The sequence below is a fragment of the Nestor notabilis genome, unplaced genomic scaffold (assembly GCF_000696875.1).
Source record: "Nestor notabilis isolate BGI_N333 unplaced genomic scaffold, ASM69687v1 scaffold8366, whole genome shotgun sequence".
In the NCBI taxonomy this organism is placed as follows: Eukaryota; Metazoa; Chordata; class Aves; order Psittaciformes; family Psittacidae; genus Nestor; species Nestor notabilis.
The window spans coordinates 15,915-35,082 of record NW_009933281.1 but is presented as its reverse complement, the minus strand read 5'-3'; the positions used below and the strand labels follow the sequence as shown (position 1 = coordinate 35,082).

The 19,168-nt window shown below is 39.7% G+C and overlaps 1 protein-coding gene across 1 annotated transcript in view; it reads left to right on the top strand.

Moving 5' to 3' along the window:
• The window catches only part of GK (glycerol kinase), a 58,803-nt gene extending 47,221 nt beyond the window's left edge, over positions 1 to 11,582 (top strand). The window contains exons 22-23 of the mRNA XM_010016805.1: positions 8,298 to 8,638; positions 11,292 to 11,582. Of these exons, the coding sequence (XP_010015107.1) occupies positions 8,298 to 8,638; positions 11,292 to 11,582 (632 nt within the window). The remainder of the gene's footprint in view (positions 1 to 8,297; positions 8,639 to 11,291) is intronic.
• The last annotated feature ends 7,586 nt before the right edge of the window (positions 11,583 to 19,168 follow it).

Genomic DNA, 19,168 nt, shown 5'->3' with positions numbered 1-19,168 from the left:
ATGCAGTGTTGGAGTTGTTTGACTTGGCAGCATATTTCCGTCCTCTGGACTTTGGAAGACAGCTGTTAGATAGAACGTCTGCTGGGTTTGCTAGACCTTATCTTCTCCTTGTTTCTATGTACCTTTTATTTTTCTCTGTGATTCAGAGTAGTGTGAGTATGTCAGGATTATTCTACTTGAAGTTAATTATTTTTCTATTACCTCCTATTGTGAAGTGTTAAAAGGGAAACTTACACTATAGTATTTCATACAGTCATAATATGTCAAATAGCTGATTTTATTTTCCTAGATCCCTATTTTTAATTAAATGGTATTTTCTGCTTTTTAGGGTTTAATCTGTAACAGGATGAATAACTATCTTAATTGTAGTCTGATATTTTTTTCTGATGGGGGCAGAACTGTGAATAAGGTGGTTCATTATTAGAATGCATGAAGTTCACAAAATGTGAGTGAAATCAAAACATGAGTAGGTGGATGAATATGTAAAATCCTTGTAATTATTGTGCTTTCCAGACTGCATGGTGGGACTCGCATTATTTATATTGTATCACAGATCAATTACACATTAACTATGTAGACCCATCAGCTCCAGATTAAATTCTGAGCCAAAGTGCTTGTTCCTTGCATGATCATTTTGGTTTTAAAATAACCTTTGTTCTGTTCCTGATGGGGTTCACGAGCAGTGCTTATGTAAAATACCTCAGAGGCAGCTAAAACCCCAGAACTTAATTGCGGGTAAGACATAATTTTTGATGAGGACATTGCTGTTTCAAGCCATAAGTAGTCACTTAAAATCAGCCAAGTGATGTTTTAGTAGCACCTCTAGGATAAATATTACATAGCGGGCTGTTGAATGAGTGTCTAAATGTCTTTGGGGGTCTGATCAGGTCTTGTTTGTACATTAGTAACATTTTCAAACACTTAAACTTCATCAGAGCAAGCAGGAATAAGTGAAGAAGGTTTAGGGATGTGGGCACATGCCTACATGTTGACTGGACCATGACTACGTGTAGAGAGATGGTTTACTCCAACAGTTACCAAGACTATGAACTGGGATCCGTAGAAGACAGGGTGCTTTCTCCTTATCTTCATCAGTAAAAAGCAGGTTGGCAGTGCCCAAGGACATCTTTTTCATCTTACCCATAACTAAATAACAGACAATTCAGTGCAAATAAAAGTGACTTGACTGCCTGCTGCAGTTTAGTAGCTCAGGGGAAGTTGTGTGGAAGACTCGCTGTGTGGCTTGCCCGGTGCAGGGGTCATGCACTTCCCACTGCCTCACATCATTCTCTCAGTCATCCTACAGGCTTCCTCAGGGTGAGGAGAGAGCAGGCTGTGGGGCTGCCACTGGTGGGTACATGCCCTCTTTCACCATTTGCTTCACGAGTGCTGGTGGAGCAGAGCTGGGGGCTGCTGGTGGGAGGATGATGATGAGTTGATAGCTGTGAAATCAAGAAAAAGCCATCAGTCCCTTGCTCCAGTAGTCCTTTTTGCCTGACAAATCTCTCACAACAGCAGTGCATGTATGATTCACTCTCCTCCTCCCTAAGCATAAGCCTCAAACAATTGCTACAAATTCTGCTCGTATCAGGAAATACTTTGTTCTTGTATTAACTTGAACAGGAAAAATTTTTGACCCATCTTAGAGCAGCATTTATTTCAATGCTTGCTATGTAGTTAGTAAATGCAATGAGAAAGGATTTGTACTTTGATTTTAAGAAAATAAAAGCTATTGCCTTAAAATTCTAGAAGATACATCAATGCTTTCCAGACAATTTGTAAGCTCCTTTCAACCCACACTAAAATGCTGCATCTTTTCTGTGGAATGAAGCTGGAGTTTAGAGCAAATGCACCAATCTGCTGGTACGTGCTACTGCATCTCAATTTGAAATTGCATAGAGCGTACAGTTTGGTGTGATGGGGTATCAGCAAATGTGGTACCTCTCATTTGAAACTGACACAGATCTTTGATACTTTTTCATATAAACCCCCAAATGAGCATGTGAAGTGCAAGTCATAGCCTGTGTTCTGAGTGTTGGAGTTTTTTCTGCCTAAGCCAATTTCTTTATAAGTATTTAAAAGCTAAAGTACAAAAATTAAAGCATATATCATAAGTCTTTATAAGCTGTGAATACATGGCACCTTGATTTTGCAACTAAACAGAACTATCAATGCATGTTGCCATTTGATAGCTTAAAAGCCTCATAAAAAGCCAATGAAGGAATAGTATTTCACTATTTTATTCATAATCGAAATATGACGTAAGATGAATAAATATCTGTAAATCAAAAGATGTCATTACTTTTGCTGTATTTCTTCCTGTGCTTCTTCCATCTTTCAGTTGAAGGACAGGAAGGGATTTTACTTTCCACCAATGGTGCATTTCTTCTTTGTCTTTTCAGGAAAGGCAAATGCAAAAAAAAACAATACCTAGAACAAAGGGCTGGTTGTCGTAGCTCTGATCCAGAGAAATGTCTCCGCTCAGAAAAGGTGTTTAACTGTATTTTGATGTTATCATCAGCTTCAGCAAGAAAGAAGTAGGTGTGTGTTTCAGGAATAAGAAATCAACTTTGAACAATTTGCAACCTTAATCCCGTTCCCCAGCTGGGGCAGGAGGTCTGGGCTCCTTGGTGAACGTGAACAACGAATATGCAGATGCCGTCCAGCAGTCTTTTAAGTGATTGTCATTTTAGGAGAATTAGTAAAATACATAGAACAAATTTAAGTAGGGAAAAACTTGCCGTGTATCTCACATCACAGACTCTTTGAAATACAGAGTGCCAGAAGCAAAGTGAAATCAGTAAACGTAAGGACAGGACACCAAAACTGGAGTGAGAATTTTTCAGGAAAGGAAAAGAAGAAGTTTGGAAAAGTAGTAAATATTTTATTGCCTTAAATTCTAAAAAGAGTTTAATCAATAATGGGAAAGGTACCAAAAATTTCTGCAGCTCAGTATTGATTTTTACGTTATATTTATCCTTTGAAAGGCACTACCAGGTCATTTTTGAAGTAGACAGAAGAACCCTGAAAAGTTAAGGATTTTACCACCCTCAAAAGCTACATATTTGTTACTCAAGGTCACAGCAACTGTTTATTTTTGGAGAACCATTAGTTCCACATCGTACATAAAGGAGAGGAGTTCCAGCTGCCAGATGACAAATCTAAAGTTTCTGTTACTGCCTGTGAGGGCTCATACATTGCCCCTAACGTTTGAAAAGAAAGGACTTTTTTTTCTACCTTTCATTTATTCAGTTCTGTTATTTTGGCTTTTCAGTTAATCATTACCCAACACTGCAAAATTACCTGATTTTTATTACAATTTCATGTTAAACCCATATCCAGGTTGGATGGGTCTTTGAGCAGCCTGGTCTAGTGGAAGGTGTCCCTGCCCATGGCAGGGGGGTGGGACTAGATGATCATTAAGGTCCCTTCCAACCCAAACCATTCTGTGATTCTGTGATTCTAAGATTTACATGTTGGACTCCTGTATAAATAAACACTGGACTAACCAGAAATGCTGTAAAAGAAAGCTTGTTGACCACATACCAGCCCCATGGCTAAAAATCTCTGCCTCCCCTGAGGAAATTTCATAACCTCTGCATTTGTGTGTGAGCTTTCAGGGCTTGCACCATTCACTCATTGGTTTCCCATGCAGACCTGTGAGCCAAAGCCCTGCTGTAGCACTAGTACCATGGTTAACCCTCATGAAACTGATGGTTCTGCACAAGGTGTTGAATCCTGCTGGTTTCCTTCTCCAAACGAGGACGTTCTTGGATGTGGGTATCATGTTCTCTAACTAAAACATACTAAAAGGTCTTCGAGCTGCAGTGTGGGAAGTATTTTCTTTTGTAGCTATGTCATGGCCCCAGTTCAGGTACTCTGAAGTTTCACAGCTCTGACCATGTTACCCTGAACCCTGTTAGTGTTCAGCACAAGAAGTCACCGCTGGAGTGCAGTCAGGATCTTGGGCAGTCTGAGTTAGCATCCAGACTTGGCCTTCATTCCCCTGCAAAGGTGCAATGTTGTTGGCAGAGGGAGATGGACCACAAGGCTGCTTCCTTAGCTGGGCACCAATGTGTCTAAGAGAGGTGGCGTTCATGAGCATATACTTGAAATTTTCTCTTCCCCCCGCCCCCTCCATTTTTAAGACCTTTTTTATTTTATTTTTTAGCTTTTTAAATGCATTTACTTTAGTTTCTTTATTGCTTCAAGGCACAAAAATATTTAACATCGTTCATTTAGGAGTTCTGGACAACAAAGGCAGTGCTGTAATATAGTATCAAACCTCTAGCTAGGAAATAAGTGTGGTAGATGACTAGGCTAGCCTCAGGAAGGACAGGAGTCTAAGTAACTTTATTCCTTACAGTATTATCAGTTCAGATATAACTTCATTTCTGGTGATGCTGAGTTGGGACATACTGTCCTTATTTCATCCAAGCCAAAGCCACTTTACCATTGTACAATGCTTATTTGACATCTTTTCTATATTAGATTGCCAGCCAGCCTTTTGTTCAATTACAGTATAAACTTAAATGGATGTTTTTTTATTCAGAGGAAAAAAAAATCTCTATCCCTTCTTCTCTTTCAGTAGCTGATGTTTACTTCAGTGCCAGGTTTTCATTTCCCACTCTGCTTCATGACTGCACCTTTTCTTATTTATGCTCTTTTCTTTCTTCTATTGCCTCATGAGGAAAAGGGTATCTACTCTGAATATTAAACACACAGTAGGACATAAGGAACAAGGAAATCCCCGAATTAAGCCTTCTATCTAGTTCTGCTTTACAACTTTGTTTCAGTTTTTCCTTTAATTGCCTAACAAGGTCAGGACAAACTGCTCCAGATAACACTTCTTCCTTGATAGAGATTAAATGCTTGTATTGGGAGGCCAAAAAAGAGAATTGTTTCAGGAATGTAAATGTAAACCTGGGCATTTCATATTAAATTTACTACAAATGCTGACCTCATGAACAAGATGAAGAGAAATGTGCTAGGAAGGGCTGTGCAGCGCTGCAGTAGGCTAAACCCCTGATGTGGCTTGGGGGTACCTGATAAGGGACCAGTAAATAGCTCTGCCTGAATCCTGTCAATAAAGCAAGACTAAACTGGCTACATTAATTCGGTGGTATTCTGGGGAGTAGTGAAGATTAAACAAAACAAAAAACCAACCTGTCATCAGTGGTTTACTCCTTATTAGTTCTTCCTTTTAACGGGTTAAAGATGATCTGAATGTTAAAAATACCATGGTATCTGTAATTCATTCCACTGGTTTTATTTCAGGTTTTGGTGTCTCAGCTAATAGAAATTAAATATGGTGGAGGGGCTTTATTTGAGGAAAAATAATTTCAAATATTCCTTGATGATAAGGAATTATGAAAAGTGCTTCCAGTCTGCTTTAATAATTCTATAAACTGCAGTAAGAGACAGAGTTACAGCATCTTTTATATTCTTCCAGTGTCCAATGTCTGTGGAGGTTTTTTTCCTACCTTCTCTTTGGGGGAAAAGTAAGCTGTTTCTGCTCTTTTAATTAGAGAATGGTTTGCTGTGTCTTCTATGATTGACAGCTTTTGCCAGACAAAATGGGGGAAATTTAATTAGTACAGTTTCATTTTGTATCAATTTTTAAGGAAGTGGTTATTTCTGTTGTTCTTTTCTAGAGATAATAGGTCTTCAGGTAGGGATCTTCAAACAGTTATTATTTCTGATAGAGAGAAAGGGAAAATAAATGGACTGCTGGGTATTTGCTATCTACTTTGATGATACTCAGCCTTGTTCTAAATGTCTTGTTTACAAGATAAACTAACCATCATGCTTTGGCACGAAATTTTATTCAAATAAATTCAAATTAGGCTTGTGTCTATAGTACCCTTTCCAACCAGTCCAAACTGCCAAAACAAGGTTGACCGTCAAATAGATTGAAAAGGATGCATTGAAATCTGTGGAAAATGCGGACAAAACAATGCTTTTTCATACTACAAAGAGAACTGGGAACATGAACACCAGAGAAACTTTTTCCGTTAATACTCTTCACTGAGTTTCCATCATTGTAAAGGTGTTTTACTGCAGAAAAGGAGAAATTGCACCAGTGTTAGTGCTGATTTACTCCATACTTTCCTGTAAAATTAATTTGGCTTCTATAAATAAATAAAATTGTATGTTCTAGTCTAACACCTTTTTACTCTGTGTTGTAATCTCCTTTAGTACTCTAGTGCAGCTAGTTTAAGAAAGCACATTGAACATCAAATGGTGGACATCACAGTTACTGCATTCTCATGAATATTCCTGTGAAGTTAAGAATTACCATCCAACCAAATCAGTACAAGGCAGTTCTCACTAAATGTGTTACTCGTGCTGTGTGGATCTACACTTGTTTTAGACAGTTACATGAATATGATGAATTCAGGTATCTTCAGACAACTTATGAAAACAGTGAGAAAAGAGCAGTAAAAAAAGAAGGATGCCTACATCGTCTTGATCACGCCATTAAGGGCTGCTTCCCACCACTGCTTCTCTTAGTGGACCGTCCTCTATCAGCCAGCCCAGCTCCACAAGGTGTGGAGTTTCCCATCTGCCACCACAGTCACTGGGAAGATGCAAGATGTCTGCACCTTACAGGATCCAACGCGCAGATAAAAAGGAGCAGCAGTGTTTCCTCTGAGGCCTGATCGGATGATTATGTCCTGTGAACTACAAAGTTTCAGTTAAAACCCAGCCAGGTGCCAGGTTCCCGCCATGCTGCTTCAGGGGCAGCTTCTTGAACGGATCAGACAGCTTAGGCTCAAGGAGGTGCCCTGGAGCTGTCTGTTGGGTGGCACCTTGTGCACAGATCTTTGGTTTTAGGTCTGGGTTTGGTATTTTTTCCAACACAGATCCTGTCGCTGCTATTGTTTTCTCTTTAAATGGGTGTAGGCAAAGCAGAGGCTGTAACATTTGAGGCTCATTGTCATTATGAAATCATGATCCAGACTTCATAGCTTCATAAGGAGTTGGAGTGAGATTGTTCTTTATTTTCCCAGATGCTCTCGTTTGGGGCAGTAACACAGAGGGCAGCCCTGTCACCAACTGGACTATGGTAGAAGTTTTGGAGGAAGGGAGCTCTTTTTTCCCTTTGTAGCTGGGTTTTGAAACATTCTCCTTATACCTCATCCTGAGATTTTTTACTGAAATAAATTTTGTGCAAGTGGGTTTTTCTTGGTGTGAAAAATGACACTGCAGGGCTGGCACTTAAGTCATGACTTTTCGTGAGCACAGACTTATGCACCAAACTGTAATAAAATCATAGTTCAATTACACCTGCTTTACACAGGCTCAGTCCAAACAATCTCACAGTTATTTTTGGCTGAGCTGATGCATATCCAATGTGGGGGGTAAATTGATTTGAATGGACTGAAGGCAAACCTCTCTCCATTGCTCCTATGTATTTTTTTAAGACTTTCCATTTGACTACTTTCATTTCATTAAAACTGGTAAAGACCAGCATTAGGAAGAATTTCTTTATCAAGAGGGTGGTCAAACACTGGAACAGGCTTCCTAGAGAGGTGGTTGATGCCCCAAGTGTGTCAGTGTTTAAGAGGCATTCAGACAATGCCCTTAACAACATGCTTTAACTTTTGATCATCTCTCAAGTGGTCCAGCAGCTGGAATAGATGATCTTGTAGGTCCCTTCCAACTGAAATAGCTCTGATTTCTCTTTGAAGTGAGCAGCAGGAGGGCTGAATGGAAAGAGAAGCCTGAATGGGACACCTCCCTCTGACAGCTGGGCAGGGTGGGCAGGGAGAGGAAAGGTGCCTGGGCGAGCTGGGTTGGGGTGACAGCGGCTCATCCCTGCAGGGAACTCGTGGCACCATCATAGGACAATAGCAAAGCTTTCTGTGATTTGACCAACCTGTGAGTCACAAACTAGTGATAACCACGGCATTAGAAACGCTGTGGTCAAGCTGAAGCTGACAGCCCACTTTATGGATGGTCTTAGGGTACAAAAGTGGGAGAGGGCAAAGGATGTCAACCTCCAGATCCATAGAGTCAAGAAAACCAGGTTTTTACTGAGGAGCAGAATAGACTTCTTTACAGAGGAGACACAGGACTGGATTCTAATTTTGTGTCAGAATCCCTTCCATCATTCAGGCAGTGGGGTAGACCCTTAATATTCATTTTTAATGTATATTTTCCCAGCAATTTCAAATGCATTGTGTGAATTTTCAGCCCCAGCCATGTATCAAAGGCTCTGTGGTACGGAACTGCTTAATTCTCAACTTCTCATCTGGTGTTTTCACAAACCTCAGATTTGGCCTTTGTTTCAGGATCAGAGCACTGCCTCCAAAAAGCCTTTTTTGTGCTGGCTGGCTGGTGCAGCTGGGGACGTGGGCTGCGGCTGCCCACTGTCTGCAGCAGCTCCTGCCGACGCGGCGGCTGCTTTCGGCTTCCTACCTCGAGCTGTGGAGGGACGAGCTGCACAGGACCCCCTCTGACCCGTGCTTCAGACAAGGGGCTACGGCTGCAGCTGCTGCCCACAGCCCTGCTCCTGCCCTTTGGAAGAACACATGGCTCTACATGGAGGGTGATGCTGGTGCTGGGTTTGGGTGCCCTTCACCAGCTGAATGACAAGAGCAGTGAGAGGAAAATGGAAGGGACAGCTGATGAGGTGGGAGAGGGATTTTTCTGGCTTTTAAACCAAAATGCAGCTCTTTTGTACACAAGTAATAAAAGAAGGGAGGCTTCTGAATGCCAGCTTGTCTGAATAAGATTTCCAACTACAAGTTACAGCAGCTTCCAGAACCTAAAGAAGGGCTACATGAAAGCTGAGGAGATACTTTTTACAAGGGCCTGTAGTGACAGGACAAGGGGGAATGGCTTTAAACTGACAGAGAGGAAATTTAGATGAGGTAGAAGGAAGAAGTTCTCCCCTGTGAGGGTGGTGAGGCCCTGGCACAGGTTGCCCAGAGAAGCTGTGGCTGCCCCATCCCTGGCAGTGTTCAAGGCCAGGTTGGACGGGGCTTGGAGCAACCTGCTCTAGTGGAAGGTGTCCCTGCCCTTGGCAGGGGGGTTGGAAGTAGATGAGGGCATGGTCCTTTCCAACCCAAACCATTCTATGACTACATGAAGTTGCGATGTGCTGTTTGCATGATTATATGCTAATGCCTGGAAATTTTACAGCCAACATCTCAGAGTCATACACACTAATTATCTTCCTGAAATACAATTTTTTTAAATTTGATGTATTTGGCAAGCATTACCTTCAGCACATTTTTGTGTTCAATAAAATCAAGTTTCTGCAGAAACCTCATTTGATGTGGTTTTCTTCTCTTTATTTCTGCCTCATTTGTTAAAGAGCTTTCCTCTAACTGTTGTCTCTCTTATGTAGATTTAGTGTGGAGAGTTTTAAGAGATAAATCACAGTGCGGCAAGTTATGGAACTTTAAAATTTACCATACCAGTAACCTTAAAAGACAAATCAAATATAAATAATTATTAAGCATTTGTTTATTTGTTTTATTAAAAAAAAAAACCCTATACAACTTAGTAGATTTAGTAAGCTACACTAAAAATCACCTGGCTATAATTCCACTTTTTACTACACCTTTTGGGAGATTTCCTATCTTTTCAACACTATAATGCATTGCTTGTTTTAATACATGAATGCAATGCAAGTGCACAGCTCCACTGGGACCAGCTGTCAGGAAACTGGATTATCTGTCACAGTGTATATGTACACACACGTATCTATATCTACCTTACCAAACAGCCTGCATACAGGGCAGGTAAACACCAGGCGGAATTACCAATATTTTTCTACCAGATGAAAATAAAGCCAAATCAGATGAAAGTACCCATCTTGTGGTTCACATCATGGATACACCCTTCGTAGGTAGCTTTCCTTTGCTAAATTCAGTGATTTAACTGCAATGGAACAACACCGCAGCAAACTGCAGAACTCCTTGAATTGGAAGGTGAGAAACAATAGCAAAACATTGTGTTTGAGAAGTTCGTGAATCACACCAACATAATTTGAGATTAATTTGTACTGTTGCTGCTTTCACAATCTGCTGGGGTCATAAACCCAACAGATGCATAGCAGGTTGTAACTGCTCCCCCGTCCACAGAACTCATGCTCTTGTCTCCTTCTACCCCTTTCTCCTCCTGGAAGATCGGGCCACTGTTTCAGTGCTCAAATAATACACTTCCTTGTAGGGAATAGCTGAAATCTTTGAAAGGGGCTTTGGGGTCAACTTGTCAGAAATTCCTTGCTACTGCAATGTGGGGATAAACGTAACCCAACAACTAAGAGGTACATTGTAACGGAACATCTGGGGTTTACCAGCATCTTAGCCAGTCCAAGCTGGCGGGTAAAACTAAGTCATGCAGATTTAGTGCTACTAGTGCACCTTTCTGCATTGTTTAGAATTCGTGCAGCACTTGGGGCTGCCTTACTTCTTTTTAAACAATGACTCACATAAGAAGGAAAAAAGGCAACTATGGGTTTTTCAGTGATGGTGTGACATTCAGAACCTCAATCTAGGTTGCATCTCTTCCTACAGCGTAAGAGGTGTCTTAATGTGCTGCTGACTTTCATTTCTGGTTTTTTGAATGCCGGTAAACCAAAGATAATGTACTACAATAGCTTACCCCAAGAAAGCACAGCCACCCTCTTCCCACTATGAGCAGATCTTGACTCCCATGTCCAGTCTTAGCCACAAGACACATGAAAATGCTTATGGTCCAAAAGCATTTTTCCTGCTTGCAGGTGATGGCTCAGTGAGTGTTCAGTAATTTAAGAATTTGTCAATATGAGAAGAAACCAAATGAATATAATTGGAAAAAATTAGAAAGGTAAATCCAGAGTGAGGCTCAGACTGGCAACCCTTGGTCAGGCCTTCCTAATCAGAGGGCAATAAAAATCTTTTTGTAATGTGGGCTCATACAGCTGTTGCACATGCTCAATATTGCATCTCTCTGATGTTTTCAGGTTGAGAGGAAGATGCTCACAGTTCAGATTTCCCCACTCTCTTCTTTCTGTCAGGTGTGGTTTTTTAACCGTGAAGGATAACCACTACCACTAAAGAGTTAATCACAACGGCCTCAATACAGTATTACATGTAAATAACAACACAAAGGTAAGATATTTGTCTCTTGATGTTCCTCACTCTCATCTGACTCTACTCACACCTGAAGATTGAATATTGTGAATTAAAATAGCAACCGACTGCAGTTTCTCACGTTCTGTCACTGAAACCTTAATCTGCCAAAACACGCTCACTAAACCAGACGTATGTAAAGGATCCTCTTTACTCCAGCAGGACCCACACACGCAGTTAGAACTGAGCTCCAAGATATTCCCTTCTGGCCAGGCATGGAAGAAAGGCAAGAGTCAGCTATTCAGCATTACATGGGCGCTATCAGATGTCCAGATGTCTTTATTGATAATACGCTGCACTTGGGCCAGCACGGTTTCAAAATGGGTAGTTCAGGTTGGTTGCTCCAAAATCAGACACAGAGAAGCAGCAGCTCTGAGAGATGGCAAAGATCATGATGAGGAACCCGTGTCCAAGATGATGCTGGGATTTCTGAATCCTGATGGATCAGCATGAGTAGTGACCTCTTCCCATAAGACATTGGCACGGCAGGTTTATTAAACATATCTAGATTACATACGTGTATCTCTGTCACACAGCAGGTCTTCAGTGTCAGACCAGTGACCTGCAGGCAGCCAGCGAGGCCTTTGCCTGCAGCTGGTAAAGGCAGGTCTAAAAATGTGGCATGTGAAGAACAGCACAACTTTATAAAGATCTGAATATCTGCAGGTGTTAGAAAAAACCCAGACAAGACAGAATCTTCTTTGGGAGATGGTAACTTAATTCTCTGGTTAAGAAACAGGTCCCTCATTTGTCAGAGCAGAGAATTTCTTTCAAAGCTGTTTCTAACATAGAACAAATTCGATGTCAGTGAGCTGGAAAAAGCAAAGTGGTTATCTTTCACTTCCAGTTTTAAGGAACAGCTTTGAAACCTACTGGGAAACATTTACACACTCTGCATTTATTGCTGTAATAGACTTGCTTTCATTTTTAAAGCCAGGCATCACCACATGGGAATTTCACACAGTTGGTGTCTTTCACAGCTCATGAAAACACCTGTATTTCCCTCCTTGGTGGATAGATGATTCATGTCACAACCAGAATACGCTTAAATAGCTTAGCCATATTTAGCATAACAGTCTGCTATTACTCTGTTGTCACTGTTATGTTTCTTTCCTGGGGTATCTAGGCAGATCATAAAGACAAGCAGAAGGAAAAACGGCTTTTGCTTCTCAGTTCAAGATATTGAGAACACAGCTTAGATTTGAAGTATTCAACCTCCAAGAAGAATAGAATTCCTACCAAGGATTTATTATTAAAAATAAGACACTGTAAAGAATCACAGATGGCAGGGCTTTGCACCTCAGTGCCACTGGAGGTGGGGGGAGGAAATCCAAATGTAGGGGCTAACCAGCAACATAGGAAAGAGGCAGTCAAAACAGCATATTGATACAATTAACCCATTTTCTGCTTTTCTGAAAGATTAAATTTGGAGAGGGGAGTCACTTGAAGTTCTACTTGAACAGTGGCTCTTGCACTGGGATACGAATTGTATCAGCCACTATTCCAGGTGGAATAACATGATAGAACATTTAAAAGGCACATGGTGCCATGTTCAGTAAGTTTGATATTACTGCAGTTGCAAATAAAATGGATCTTATTATCGCTGTCTTGAAAAATCTGGTAGATGGTTCTTGGCTTTAATACTGTAATACAGGGACTACAAGACGAGAATGTTCAGCATGCAAATCATGTAGCTTTTTATTTAATGAACGATGCGATAACTAAGGCCAACATACATATTTAAAGAATAAACTTGTTTCAAGTATTTCACTTCACTTGTACAAAACGAGGTAGGCACATTTTGTCTGGCAGTTGCTGTTTTACCAGAGATAATAATGCTCACGTCTAGCAGCACTGGCTTGAGCTTCTTGAAGGGGCTACAGGATGAAGTCAGGCAGCCTGCTTCTCAGTCTCATTAAAAAGTAGTAGTAAGGCCTGAGGTAAGTTTCAAAATGACATGTGTTTCTTAAGATTTGCTTTATAAAGTATTTATTGAGCTCTTTTTGTGTGGTACAACACTGACCCGAGGTATCTGTGTTGTAGAGTGTGAACGTACGCACAGCTCATTACCTACTCACTGGAGCTTTGAAAATTTCAGCGTTTGAAAGATAACAATGAGTGACAGATCCATGATCATACTTAATGATTGGGGAAAAAAAGATAAACGAATGTCTGTTTGGCTTATGAACAATTGTTTGAGACAAATGCGGGGGGAAAAAATCAAGTTAAGATCAGCTACCTGGAGCAGCAGCCAAGCCAATCTGTCAGGCTTCAGTATCTGCAGTGAGGAGATGACTAAAGCTTTTCACCACCACAGCTGTTCAGCATGAAGAAAGCAAAGCATGTACAGAAAACTGACCAGGGGAAAGGATTCACAAATCATCATAAAGACACGGAGGCATTCCCTCCAAAGTTTTCTCAGACACTGCTTGTATCTGTCTGGGAAGTGTATTTGACTATTTTTCTCCCCTTCTTTGATGGCTAAGTTCATGGAGTACCACACATGGATGTGGATGCTGGGCAGAATCACACTAGGCACTCTCCAGTGCATGGGACAGCCTGCCAAAGAGGCCAATTTATGTTGTCAAAAGCAACTTCAGCTTTGCCAACTCATTGGCATTAACTGAATCACCTTAAATTTAAAGAAAAAAAATTCCAGGGGAAAAATAATCCCCAGTGCCAGGGATATGGAAGGCTGGTTCAGGATACATATGAACAAATCAGAAGAGAACCCTTGATTGCTTCTGCTGATTACTCATTGAGCTGTGAGTCGTGCCTTTGATTTAGGGCAGGGAAGCCCCACTGTCATCTACTGGCTGCACGTCCAAGCATGAGACACAGGGCCATAGTATGTGGCTATTAAATGCTTCCCAAAGATACCACACATCCCGTTTCAGCCAAGCAGCCGGATACCAACAGTTTTGCACACTACTCCTGGACTTCGTAACCAACGTCAAAATTCGGTACCAGTTATACAAGGTACTGACAAGCTGTACCAGGCTGGAACCAGAATATCACTTTCAAATCTACGATAACGTCCCTCACCTAGCAAGTTTTTTCCTGAAATATTCTGTATTTTTCCTAAAAAGAAAAGAAAACCCACCTCTGCATGTCCACATGCCTGAACTTTTTTCCTAGAACACTTCCAAAAAAATGAAGCTTCTAGTCAAAAATCAAGTAGCACCTGTGTTCCATGTCTTTCACCAAGCTTGTTGTTTCCAAAGTAGGAACAGAACCGTACCTACCTTTTTTTCAAAAGCAAACCTAGCAAGGCTGCCCTCGCTAACTTCAGCAAGATCACTAGTTTTGGAATAAAAGGGACAATTTGTCAGAATATTCAAAATGGAACCTGCAAAATCAGCAAATGCTGGCATTCAAGGGTTGAACTCTTGCCTAACTAGAAAAAAAAAATAATCTGCAGAGTGAAGGTTTTACGATTATTTTTTTTTCTTCCTTTAAATTGAAACATTACTGTTTGCTAGAGAGAAAATATTTTGTAAAGTAAAGTGACACTCCTCCAAGAATCTTTATGGGTCTGGCCTGATTTTTAATGTCAAACAACACGTCACAATCACAGACCATCAATCTAAAACCTAAAGTATCCCCTTCTCCAACAACTTCACAAAGTTTCCACAAAACATCAGACAACCCACTTTATATATAAACATTTGCATCCAGCTGTTGGGTGAAATCAGTTATCTCAGTCACCTCCTTCCTAAAAGTGTATTTACAATTACAAAGGGTGCAGTTAAAGAATACACTTACCCAGCACTATGGATCATTGTGACTGATCAGAAGCAGCAGCACTTAATTGCCGGAATGCCCACCAGACCACAAGACAAATCTCTAAGCACCACAGATTTAAGACAAGGTGCAGTACTATCAAAACCAAGCAGTTCTTACAAACAGATCAACTAGGCTTATGCAGTTACTTCAGATACTCTTCATAAGATCAGGGAACAAACAGTAAAATAGCAAGACACTGAGTTGTTAGACCTAGTCATTTTTGGCTTTGTGTGTTCTCCATTAGCATGCATTTTACAGGTACCTTAACATTTTATAATTTTTGTTTTAAGCTTTGAAACTTCTGTTAAAATATTAAGTTTCAACTGCAATAATTTCTAAAGTTAATGAAATGCTTGATTAAAATACAAACCTATCCTAAATTTTTTTATAAATTCAATTTAGCAAAAGGAATGCAAAACTAAATCCTTACATACATTTGCTGACAAAAGCCCAAACCCAAAGTTGCAGTAGTTTTGTTAGACCAGAATGTGTTTAATGGCTGAAACTGTATGTGAACAAAACACAGTTGAGGCACAGCTCCACAGCTTTCAAGTCTTAAATTATGGTGAGCTGATGCAATCAAGGTAATTGAGAAGACACACTAATGAAATCGCCTGCAAACTGATTCATGCATTTTAAATTCTCCATTCTCTCCCACAGCAGTGCCTTTTTGCAAGAGGTCACAGCAGAAGCTAGACCTTTGTAATCCACAAACTCACTATGCTCGAGGATGAGCTGGAATGCCTGCAGTGAAGGCTCCAAACCAAAAGTGTAAAGCTATTCCTTTAGTAACAGCTTTCTGTTCCAAAGTAAGAGAAAAGCGATGAGCCCATTTTCACACTCTGAACATCCTATGTCCTGTTTCTACACCAGGGGCTTCACAGAATATCCATCACCTAAATGGGACTCGCGCTTATATAAGCCGTCTATGTTCACAGGGACAGGATTTTCACCCCAGTTCTATGTTTAGCAACTGCCTAATGAGAATCATATCAATCACTAAAAGAAACCCCCAAGAGCCCTGAAACAAATTTGCTATTGCTAAGGGCTCTAGTGAAAGACCAGAACCAATGGGGTTATGAAAGCAAACAGGCTGTAGTTTTGAAATGTTTCCTACTACATAGAAGAACAAATGCAGGATGTGACGTTTGCTTAGTTTTATTAATTTATTTTTGCAGGAACCTGCAACTCGGAGTATGCACTTTCTGGAGGTACCATGCATGCATAGCCTCTGAATGCTTTTATACAATTTCATCTCTTAGTAATAAGTTCATTCACAGCATACACAAATCTAGAATGTAGACACCATATATACAGGATTAAACGAGATCGTGTCTTCTTTTTTTAATGAAAAAATTTAACAGGGTTTCACATAGCAGGAAATATGGATTAGATACACTGGTGTCACCATAAATAAATAAGTTTCAAGAACACAGGTTTATTTCAGAATTGGTTTCAAAGGTACTGAAAATCCAGGATTATAATATTGCATTAACTCCACTGATTTCTGATTATTCGAACCCAAGAAAAATATTTGCATTAATATTTATGGACATAAACAGCAGTGAAAGCCCCAAACTGAAGAAGTCTGGCAGAATTCAGTCATGTCTAGCTTCACATAATATTGACGTTTTGAAACGAAACAAATGCAGCAGCACATAGAGACAGTACTGACTATGAGATGTGACATCTGTGCACCTTGTCTTTACGGGATTTAGAGTCAATGTAGTACAGAGCATGTAAATTCTGTGGTACCAAACAAACTGATTAATTGTTTATGTCCAACTGTCCACTTCTCATCAGGATAGTCATTTTCACATTCTAGGGTATACCACTGTATTTTAAAACAAAAACTATCATCCTGATGACAAGCTTGTTTTCAACATATTTAATATTCTCACATTCTTTTTTAAAACATTCTTTATTGATTTTGTTTTGTCCCCATTTCAACTCAAGTATTTTTATTTCAGTTTCAAGGGGTTTTACAATCAGTATTAAATGTAAAAGTACTTAGAAATTGAAATGAGAGATGTATAACTGGGATAGATAAAGTAACTGAAAGAAAAGTTGTTGGGTTTTTTAAATGTGATTTAGTAGCATATCATAATCAGAAAGTACTGAGACCAGCTCTTTTAAGAATTATTACACCTTTTCACCACACCTCCCATTTTTCAAGGGAAACACACACATACCACAGACACACAGATACACAATTCAATCTGATCTAAGACTACATTTTACAAAGGACTTCCTTTTGCTTGACTTCCCACCCCTTTCCTCCTCTTCACCCATAAAAAGACTAATAATTACATCAAATTAAAAGCAGATCCAAAGTTCAGGATTTCTTTTGGTTTGCTATGTTCTGAATCATTTTCCACAAGCCCCACTCTAAATAAACTTTTAAAGATCTACAGTAGTATTCTATAATTAAAAGGGAATTATTCTTAATAGCACAGTAAATATAAAATAAGCTTTATAAAATTTCCAGGAACAGTGAAATCATTTTGAATATCTGAATGTCCAAGTCAGTTACAAACTCTGTCAATCTAGTAGCATGGTTGAGGGAAAGCTCAGTCATTAAGGAAAAAAAGAAAACACAAGTAGTGCATTAACTCAACACAACGGCATCAGCATCCCACCATTCACACACACACACACACACACACACACACGTTTTATACAATACAGTGCATTTCGTATGCCAGCTGACGTTAGGGTTTTATGTGCATTCAATAAATACTACATAAACCAATCTTTTTGGTATAATCTACAATTCAGTTGGGGTGTGTATGGCGCCACTGGCTTTCAGAAGGAAAATGGATCTTCCAATATTCAAAATACAATTTACATTCTAATAAACTAGAAATATTCAAGCACCATGTAAAGTCTTTACTATTAATGTTTGAGGATAGGCATTTACAAGTAAAAGAATATAACGGAAGGATTCGTTGGGGTTTTTTGTACAAGCAACAAATGAGACCAATTGAAAAACTGGAGTAAAATTACTGGTATGAAGGAATTCATTTGAAATTTAACTGCACTCAGTCTTCCAAAAAGTATCTTGCTGTCATGGCAGCCTTCCTTCTCTTCCTCTGGTGAAACTACAACTAAGATACCCCAAGTATCCATTTATGGTTATTACAGCTCAGGGAATTACTGGACTGCATGTATTCCTCCCCTACCCCCTTCAAAAGTAGCATTTATTCTGTCTGAAAACAGCACAACTGTATTGATGCATGATACCTATTCTCGTTTGCTGTCATTTCAGTTGCTATCATTTCGTATTTCCAGCAAAAACAAATGCTTCTAGAACTTCAGCAGAAGTACAAATGAACAGAAAATTGAAATAATACAAAGGCAAAGGCATCAAAATAGAAAAGTCATGAAGTTACTGGTATTGTTTTGAGTAATTCATTATACAGCTGATAACAGCAACAGCACTGCTTATCCTTGGTGTAATGCTTCTGCTCACCTGTCTTCTAGTTATCTCAGTTTTGTCAGACTATCCACCTATATGACCAAAATTAATACTTGCTTTCTAACTTCAACTGACACTGATTTTTTTTACCCCTTTCCACACGTGATGAGCTCCCCACATAGTAATATAAATCATTAGGAAGGAAGAAAAACTAGCTCTGATGCCTTTAACTTTGTTTTGCTCATCAGTGGTGCACACTGATTGCTGGAGTTCTCTTAGCTTATTTAAGATTATGCTGAAGATTTAATTAGTGCAAGAACATATTGAAAAAATGCTAGATAAAATATTGATTCCTCATCTAAGATCACAGTTTGGTTTTCACGGTTATCTTTATAACTTGCAGGGAGAGAAGACACCAGATTGAGTGGTGCAGTCAAGATGAGCGTTCCTCCACCCACCCCTTACAACAGCTGCTTTATTTTAAAAAAGGATTCAGACACATGATTGTTCTACCACAGCTTAACATGTTATCACACATCAAGAGAATTGTGATAACTGACCATACGGATGTGGCTGCCACGAGCTAAAAAACAATTTAAAATTAAGTAGTCTTCTGCTAAATTTTAGCCAGCACATTTTGCCTCACAGTTGCAAAGTCAATTACCATGATTCAGCTGACGTGCTTGGTTGCATCTCTTGACAAAGAATCAGATGCAAAAAACTAAAATGCACTGTACCAGCTTCTCACCAGTACACAAGAACATTCTACTCAGTCGCACAGTTGTGTAACATAATCATTCAGCTGCCCAAACCCAAGTTCGATTTCACAAGTATT